The 9,627-nt window shown below is 37.6% G+C and overlaps 2 protein-coding genes across 6 annotated transcripts in view; one reads left to right on the forward strand and one right to left on the reverse strand.

Moving 5' to 3' along the window:
- The window catches only part of LOC105121509 (probable xyloglucan endotransglucosylase/hydrolase protein 30), a 2,883-nt gene extending 1,100 nt beyond the window's left edge, over positions 1–1,783 (forward strand). The window contains exons 3-4 of the mRNA XM_011020171.1: positions 156–364; positions 1,192–1,783. Coding sequence (XP_011018473.1) covers positions 156–364; positions 1,192–1,717 — 735 coding nt within the window. The 3' untranslated portion in view covers positions 1,718–1,783. The remainder of the gene's footprint in view (positions 1–155; positions 365–1,191) is intronic.
- A 1,959-nt stretch (positions 1,784–3,742) lies between these two features.
- Positions 3,743–8,876, reverse strand: CSLD6 (cellulose synthase-like D6). 5 transcript variants are annotated; one of them, XM_011020173.1, is made up of 4 exons: positions 8,720–8,876; positions 7,510–8,270; positions 5,999–6,806; positions 3,743–5,706 (listed from the first exon to the last, which is right to left on the reverse strand). In XM_011020173.1, the coding sequence occupies exons 2-4, from the start codon at positions 8,220–8,222 to the stop codon at positions 3,955–3,957; spliced, it is 3,273 nt and encodes a 1,090-aa protein (XP_011018475.1). In that variant the 5' UTR covers positions 8,223–8,270; positions 8,720–8,876; the 3' UTR covers positions 3,743–3,954. The 5 variants fall into 5 exon arrangements, with proteins under 5 accessions (XP_011018475.1, XP_011018478.1, XP_011018477.1 ...); XM_011020176.1 differs by lacking the exon at positions 8,720–8,876 and adding an exon at positions 8,631–8,655; XM_011020175.1 differs by lacking the exon at positions 8,720–8,876 and adding an exon at positions 8,614–8,637.
- Positions 8,877–9,627: the final 751 nt, after the last annotated feature.

Here is a 9,627-nt window from a genome sequence, read left to right on the forward strand (position 1 = left end):
AATTCTTATATATATATATATATATATATATATATATGCGCTACCGAACAGTTTTGTTAAAAAAATATTTAATGTCAAATTAATAAATATGATTATCGTGGTCAACATATAATTATCAATCATGATGAATGCTGTGTTCTTTCACGCGGGCGCAGACATCAAACGGGGACGTGTTCGAGAAGACCCATGATGAACTGGACTTTGAATTCCTAGGAAACACTGAAGGGAAGCCATGGAGGTTCCAAACAAACTTGTATGGTAATGGAAGCACACGTCGTGGCAGAGAAGAAAGATATAGATTATGGTTCGACCCTTCCAAACAGTTCCATAGGTATAGCATTCTATGGACGGAAAAGAACATCATGTGAGTTGTCTTCTCCCTCCAACTTTATACCCACCTCTCGCTGGCTATTTAAGTTGTTTTTTTAAACATGATGTGTGTTGTTTCACATACACGTCAATGTCGTATTTTATGTCATGCAAAGCTTTTGTTTTCGGCTGTTGTTTGACCTATAATAGAGGGGGGGAGGGACGCAGGTGTAATAAAGGAAGAGAAGTTAGCAATTGCGTGAGGGAATTGGGATGTTAATATTAAATATTACCAGTGGACAAAAGTCGACTTATTAACGAGACAACATTTTTAGGTTGCTTGTGATCCTGGTTGGTTTTGGAGAGGGCTGGAAGCTAATTTATTGTTTTTCATCAACACTACTGTCTCTCCAACTTTAAATTATGTTTCTTGGATCAAAACAGACTTTTTAGGAGTGATTTTTCCTTTAGCAGGAGGTGCCTTCTGAAGTAAACGCCACGCCGGAAAATTCTAGTTCTCGGATTGAATTCGCAAAACTTTAAATTAATGAAGTGAGCACAATATTAAATATGCAACATGGATAGTAATATTTCTTAGGCCACCAACTTGTGAGCTCCTTGATTTCTATATGCAAGATTGACCTCTATTTTTATTTTTATTTTTGTAATAATTCTACCTACTGGATATATATACTTATCATCAACCACTTACCGCCATTTTACAAAAAAACAAGTAAATTAATGAATTGAGTTTTGTAGCTACTGCTATTGATTTGATCCTTTTCTTGATTCCTGCTAATCTCCACAACTCACATCCACCAAGATTTTTCCCCCACTTTTGACTGACAAAAAAAGGTGCCATTTATGGTGGTGGGTTTTCAGATTCTACATCGATGATGTTCCCATCCGAGAGGTGATTCGCAGTGAAGAAATGGGCGGCGAGTACCCATCAAAACCAATGTCCCTGTATGCTACAATATGGGATGCGTCAAATTGGGCAACTTCGGGTGGCAAATACAAGGTCAATTATAAGTATGCACCATTTGTGTCAGAATTTAAGGACTTTGTCCTAGAGGGATGCCCTTCTGACCCCATCGAGGAATTTCCTTCAGTGGAATGCTACGAGAGTTATTCTAGGCTTGAGAGTGCCGATTATGCCACCATAACAAGGAGACAACGGTCAGCTATGCGTAAATTTCGCCAGCGTTACATGTATTATTCTTACTGCTACGATTCATTAAGGTATCCCGTGCCACCACCAGAATGTGTTGTGATTCCATCGGAGAAGGACAGGTTCAGGGACACTGGTAGATTGAGATTCGGTGGCAGCCATCAAGGCCGCAAACGCCGCTCAAGGCGGCGAGGTCGAATTCAAGTTTCTAGAATAGAATATGATCCGGATGTGTGATACCATTTCATTGATTTGTAAATTAGTATTATCGTATGGGGTTTGTCTTCCATTTTGTATTTGTTTTTTTAAATCTTTGTTTATATATATAGAGAGAGAGGGATTGATCGAATAATCCAATTTGGTGTTTATATTGCAGCTGCATGCACGGTTTGGATTATTTGTTAGTTCATCTCGTTTAGCATGTGAACTTGTCTATTGAGTCCATGCTTTTAATATCCGGCTCGATAATTGGTCCAATTCAAGGCTTGAATTTTGAATTTTAACTAGATTAGCAGGTGAGTTCAGGTCAAATTTTATTTTTTAAAAAAAATTAAAATGATATTATTTTAATAAAAAAAACAAAAAAATACAAAAATCAATGGATTTATAATTAGTTCTTGACCTGGTCTTATCGAGTCAGCAGGTCACACTCAATTTTTTCTTTCTTTATTTTTTTCAATTTGATCTAGTTCCAGTCTCGAGTCAGTTAAATTCTAAATCAACCCGTCAGGATGGATTGGATTTCAAAACTATAATTAAGACACTTGGTTGCTAGAATAATTATCGTGACATTATAGTATAATTAATAATCCAGTACGCCATAATGATCAAGGACTTGCACCACACTATCATCGGTGCAATATATAAAAAGAGATTGTGATTAAATATTTTTTCCATGCCAGGCCTTAACATTACCAACGCATGCAATTTAATATACACTAATGTTTAAATAATTTTAAAAAATAAAAAATATTATTTTAATATATTTTCAAAAGAAAAACAACAGATTTTATGATTTCAAACTTCATTTTAATATGATTGTGCACATTTCAATTCAAATTAATTTCAAAATCACACACTCTATAAATAAAATGTTGTCCGATCAGTTGCTCCCTATGCTAGCTTTTGATGTTAAAAGAATGTATTGCAGTATAACAGCTGCCTGCCAATTTTTATGACTGGTCTCGTAATATGCAGTCACGAACATTGACCAAAAGTCATTCTGTGCGTTGTTTTTATGTTCAATATAGAATAACATTATTGTGAAAAATAAAATAAATTATGTACTAATTATTAGTTCTTGTGACATATTTGACTTCAATTAAATTAATTAAATTATTATAAATGCACCGCTAGCACATAAACAAGCACGAAATGTCATAGCGTGTGGTTATTTTGTCCTCAAATTATTTTGATGCTCCATTTGAGGCCTTCTATATTTCATGAAAAAGAAAGTATAATTTTTACAAGAAATTAATAAAGGAAAGAGACTGCATATTGATGGGCAGGTGAGAAAGACAGGATGTTATTCGTAACTCTTACTGCAGAATCGCCATGCCTTCGAATCAGTGAGAGCAGTTGAGCACAAAAACATTAGTAAGCCGAAGGAGGTTGGAGACAGGTTGATTTGGTTGATATACATTCAACAACTACCAACTCTGGAAGATGTTTCTGACTTTGACAATCAACCAACTCTAATAAGCCGAATGAATAGGTCATCGATCATAGGCGTCAGAAGCAACCTTGTGCATCTAGATGTATTTCCAGCTGTTTCCCTTTGATTGATTGACCTGAGCGGCACTGGGAACCATCGGGGGCCGCCGGCGAAAGGTCTTAAACAAGGAACATTTCTATTTTCAAACCTTAATAATGAAATCACGAACGAGGAGATTAAGCCCTGTTTAGATTTTAAAGCCCGGCACCAAGACTTTCAGCTGCGACCAGTTCGCTGATAAGATACAAGTTTGCAGTAAAAGGAAAAAATTATAACAGCAACCATGTTGATAAATATGCCTGGCAGAATGTGATGAAATGCATGCATTATAATGGAAACGGGGAAAGAATGATAACCGTCCCTTTCCATTACATTAAAATCTACCAAGCATAAACCAACTAATATTTGGAGTGTACAGGGAATATGTTCTATAACATTCTCAAAGATTTTCAATCGAACAGTGGAAGAAAAACTAAAATTCAAGGATGTAGAGAAAATCTTGCACTGCATGTCTACCTATGATCAATTCTGAAAGGAAAGAAGGAGACAAGGTAGAGAGTGCAAACTTTAAATCGTAAAAAGGGTAAGATGTTAATCACATTAGTTTCTGAAATTACACCTGAAAGTCTGTAAAGAATTGAATGTATTACTATATAACCCATGCCCTGTATGAACATCAAATCTATGTTAAAGATCAGGAAAAAAATACATGATGAAGCCTGGATGCAGCCCACACCTAGAGATAGCAGAAACACGAAACTCATGGGAGCTGGAATAACCCCCCTATTTGAGTATTTCCTGATGGAGGGTCAATAGCAACCCAGAGTAGTGAAATGCATATAGAAAGGAGCCCCGACCAAACATATATGATGGTGGGTGTCTTTCCACGTCTTCCCATAAGCCCTTTTGCAAAGGGATAGAGATGAGCCAAGACCCAAAAGCTGAAGAACACACCTCCAAGTAAATTGCTCCACTGAGGTGCGTCACTGTATATAGTTCGGGAAACTCCGACTCCAATTGCAATAAGGTTGACCATAATGATTGTGCAAGGTGGTATCATAAGGGATGTCCATTTGAATATATAGAGATCAGAAAACTCATCATCAACATCATCTCCACCTGATTTAGATGTTAGTGTGAATGAAATCTCAATTCCTGCAATCACCTTCAGCAGCCCCTGGAGCACGGCAACAAGATGAGCACTTGTGCCTCCGATTAACCAGAACTGCTCGTTCCTCCACCACTCTTCCAGTGTAATTCCAGACCACTTGATCTCAAGCACAGCAAGAATACAGAGGGTCAAGCTGATGATCAAGAGGTATACTAGGAATGTGACAGTTAGAGACGCAACTATAAACTGATTGGACAAGAGTGCAAGTGCGGGAAGGAAGCAGTAAACGATAAGGAACAAAGAAGTGAAAGGGTAAATTCCAACATTGAGGTAAGCAATCCTCTGCAGCAGCTTCAACCTATGACCACCAAGAAGGGCATTGTTGCGAGAAAAGAATATCTCAACAGAGCCAGTTGCCCACCGGAGAACCTGATGTAGTCTATCAGTAAGATTAATAGGGGCAGTCCCACGGAATGCATCCCTTTTAGTCACACAATAAACTGATCTCCATCCCCGTTCATGCATCCTATACCCAGTGACCACATCCTCAGTTACAGACCCGTAAATCCATCCAACAGATTGGCCCCATTCAGTCTTGTCTTCATACCAGCAAGAGATGACATTCACTGCCTCTGCAATTGTGGCTAGATGCAGGGGCTCCCTTGGAAGTGTTAGAGCACCAGGAGGTCGTCCATATTTAATATATGAATTATCAGCGAGGGGCAGACCTTGAAATGCTGCCACCTGTACAGAATCAAGAAACAAACTTGAATTTCCAAATTTTCTAGGAATAAGTGCAAGGTTCATTTCCTGATTGTCTGTGTCTTCCGCTTCATGAGACTGGCCATGTTCTGGGGCAGAAGCAATGGCAGCCTTCTTGTGACGACCAAAGAAGCAGCTGCAGCAACTGCCATGATCCTCATACCGTGGAGGATCAAAGTTATAGAGGGCAGTCCGACGAAAGAGGCATCCTGTTCCAACGTATACTGGACCTTGTATCCCATCAAGGGCTCGCATGTTGACATCAAAGAAAACAGAGTTGTGATTGGCATAGCGATCAGAAGGATCAATTCCTTCAAACCTCTGAGGAAACTGAACATAACAAATGCCTTCCCCACCCTGGTCCATCATGAAGCACATGCCTTCTCTCAATGCCTGGGAGTTGTATATGTAGTGGTCACAGTCAAGGTTAAGAATGAACGGTCCATTAGACATAACAGCAGAAGCTCGAACCAGTGCATTCATCGCTCCAGCCTTCTTGTTGTGATCATAACCAGGTCGCTTTTCACGAGAAATATAAACCAACACAGGAAGGCGAATGTCCACTTCAGATAGGTTCATCGAATTGCTATCAGCAGCTGTTCCTTTAAGTGGTTCCTCAATAGGAGGCTGCAACATTACCTGCAGTTGATTTTTCAGCCTGTTATTCAACACATCTATCTCACTACATATAGAACACTTGAATAAATCTCAATAGAAGTTACTAAGTACCCTACTGGGCAATTAATGCATTTGCCACGGAACTCTAGTAACACTATGCCTAAACTTTTTGCCTCTTAATCAAGGAAAATAACACTCCATATAGCAAGCAAGATGTGATGAGAAATTAATAGATGCTTTTTTCTGTTGTATTAGATAACAAAAAAGAGGAGTTCCTGTAATAAAATGTAAGTTTTAGAACTAGTAATCTTACCTGTATGATGCTGGCATGATCACCCCTAGTGTTCTCAGGTGCTGGAACTGTCCAGGTGCCAGGCCAATGGGTTCCATCACCCATCCAAGTAGCTTTTGGGATCTTCAATCTATCCAATGGTTCATCATCGCCTTTCTCTTTCCATCTCTTCATTGCCTTAAGCTCCTCTTGACTATTATAAGCATCAGAACGTCGGCGAATTGAATCAGAAAGGCCATTAATTCGAACCTTGAACTCATCATACTCGCGTTTTACCCGCCTTCGATCTCTAACAAAATCTGGGCGGACCTTTGTCTTATAAGGATCTCTTTTCAGATTGAAATAAGATTCTGGGTTTCTGGGTTCAATTTCATGCTTCCTACAAAATGGAACCCACAAGTTGGCAAAACTAGCAGCCTCTGCCATGGCTTCAAAAGTCAGCAGAGATCCTCCATCATCAGAAACATAACACGAGAGCTTCTCAACTGGGTAGTCAGCAGCAAGAATAGACAGGATGGTGTTTGCAGTAACAAGGGGTGGTTCTTTCTCTGGGTCTGCAGTAGAAACAAAGATATCTATGCCAGGAAGATCAGATTTTCCTGTAGGATTATCTGGACTAGGAGTTTCAAACTTCTCCTTCAGAACATCAAGGTCAGCAACACGGTTAACTGGACAGAGCTTTGGGAGCTGGTCCAGTAGCCAAGAAAAAGCAAACCAAATTTCACAAACCAGAGACATGCCCCACAACCACATTGCTTCTTCATTAGGATTTGAGACCCTCCAATACAGGAAAAATGCAAGAACAATCATTCGGACAAGGATTAGAATCCTGCAACAATAGTTCAGCAGAACGCATGAATTATAAAATGAAATTCCTATTGCGCGTAAATGCTGTGAAAAGCAAAAGCTCCCAGGAATAAGAAAGCAGAAACTCAGAATAATCACGTCATGTAATGATAACCAAACAAAACTAAAAAACATGACCAAAAAGCAGAAAACTTTAAAATTTGCCGAAAATATGGTAGCTGTTGTATATATAGCGGATCAAGGATGGAACAGAAGACAAAGCAGTAATGCAAAGTGCTCCCAAAGCCTATAAAGTTATATAGCGATTTAAAGTCCAGAGGTTATATGGTCCATATGCACACCAACGCAGATTGAGCTAAATTATCCCTATCCAAAGGAAATATACGAACCTTGCAATTCATAGAAATTGGTAAACTGTTCAGAAACTTCAGTGTCCCGGACTGATTATAAGGACATCTCTTACTGTTCTGTAAATCTCTGTTTAACTTTGCTATAATCTACCACCCAATACATTGCAATGGTGCACAGATTGTTTTATGCTAGAAACGACTCATGACTTGAAAATACAACCGGTAAATTAATGTTACAATAATGGATTAAAAACCCTATTCCTGAATCTCTGTATTATTTATTCACCACTCCAGATAAGCAACGACAGGACACAAGGAAAACTCACAACTCAGGGTAACTAAAAGAGAACACGAGAGGAAAATTGGTATTCTTACCGATATGGAGCAATAACTGCAGTAGATATTTTCACTTCACGGGTAAGCATTTTCCATTGTTTCTCAACTAATGTTTTAGGGACACCACTACTCCCCTCATCATTGTCATTCACACCATCTGTTGGCCACACAGCATTTCCATACCCATAATTCGTCTTTGACTCAAACAAAAATTGGGTATAATCAAAGTCATCACTCTTCGCCAACGCTTTATTCGATTTGGCGAAAGATGACCTCCTGTTCAACTCAGGCACATCGTGACTCCTATAAGGCTCTTTACAACCAGGGCATATCCCATCACCAGTAGCTAAGGCATCCTTATAACAATCCCTACAAATTTTGTATTCACATTCACAAGGCACTAAATCATCAGTGATGACCTGAGCATCACAACCCGACATCGCACAATACGACCCTTTTGCGCTTGCTATTTGAGGATGGCTTGTTTGGGACTCGATCTTCTTCTCTTTTAAATGCGCACGCGTAGCGCAATTATGCCCACCAGTAAACATAGAATTCGACGTGCAACTCCTCTCCAGCTTCTTTTCATTCTCTACAGGGGTTTCCATTGGCTGATTATCAGGTGTGGGCGGTATCTGGACTGTATATGTAGCAAATTCTACACTACCGCTTTCACTATCAAGATCCTCCCTTGAGTTACTATAGTGGTGGATTGTGGGCGCTCTTCGTAGCTGGTATGGATCAGCAGCCATGTTGTTGACTGTGTAATGTTTAGCAGACAATATTGAACTGAACAGACCCTGAAATCAAAGTGGTTATATGAGCAAAAACAGCCCAAAATCAATCCTCTTCTTTAGAAAAAAAAAAAGAAGAAAGAGTCCAATCTCTCTCTCTTTATCTCCTCTTTTTAAGACAGGAAACATGGGTTAAAAAAAAACAAAAACTGAAAGCAGAACTCATTTATATGACCACAGATAACACTTCACGAAATAAAAAAAATAATCCTGTCTTTGAAATTTTCACATAAACATAGAGTCTCGAGAAAGTAGTTGAGAAATGAAGCAAACAAAACTGGAAGAGAGAGTTTCATACAAAGCGTGCCTATTTATACAACAGGAAAAAAAACAAGGAAATCAGAGCGACCAAGTCCAATCCAGAACCTCAAGCCACCAATATTATTTCCTGAAACCCATCATATCATATCAATACTGACACTAATAACATTTCTATTTTATTTATAAAAAAAAACCTTTTTGTTGAAAATGCAGGTCTCTCCAGCTAAAAAAGACCGAGTCCCCTGTTTGTGATTTTTCTAGAGAGGTACAAGCAAGTGTTTTATGGTAGTGGTAATATTTTTTTTATTTTTTTAAATGATTTTTGTATTATTTTTGTAAAAGAGAGTGAATTTACAGTTTCAACGCTTAGTAACAATATATATATATATATATATATTTGATAGATATTGAAGGCAAGGATGTGAATGCGAGACATGTGGGTATGGTAATAAGTTTAGTGAAGAGAATAAGGAAACACGGCTTTTACTCGTAAACAAGACTCTAAAATCCGACCATTTATATACTGGGGCTATTTTCGCCACTTTGTTTTTTCAGGATGTCAAGCCGCATTCTGCGCGGTGCTCTGGGGTAGGTTTTACTAGCGCGTGTTGCTAATTTGCATTCCTCTTTGTTTTATTTTTTTTCATTGAAAAAACAATTATGAGCCAAACCAATATTTTTATTAGATGAAAAGGTTATTTCCATGTTCGTTTAAGTTTTTTATTTAAAATATTACAATAATACATCACTCATTGAGAAGAATTATTGGTAATTTAAATAATTTAAATTTAAAAAGTAAAAAAAATAACAACACAAACAGCAGGAAAACAAGATTTATTACAAATCAAAATTCTAAAATCCAATAGCATTATAATAATTATGAATTATGGAGAAGGCATTTAAAATACTTAACTTTTATTAATTTTACTTTTCAAAAGCTATCAAGGCTACCTAAATGATATCTCACAAAAAATTATTTTTTTAAAGTTAAATTTTTAATATTTTTAAATTTTTTTGATTTATTAATATTAAAATAAATTTTTAAAAAATTAATATATTTTTAAGAGAAACACACTTTAAAAAGTAATTACTATCCCACTAT

This window comes from Populus euphratica, unplaced genomic scaffold (genome assembly GCF_000495115.2).
Source record: "Populus euphratica unplaced genomic scaffold, PopEup_1.0 scaffold25.1, whole genome shotgun sequence".
NCBI lineage: Eukaryota > Viridiplantae > Streptophyta > Magnoliopsida > Malpighiales > Salicaceae > Populus > Populus euphratica.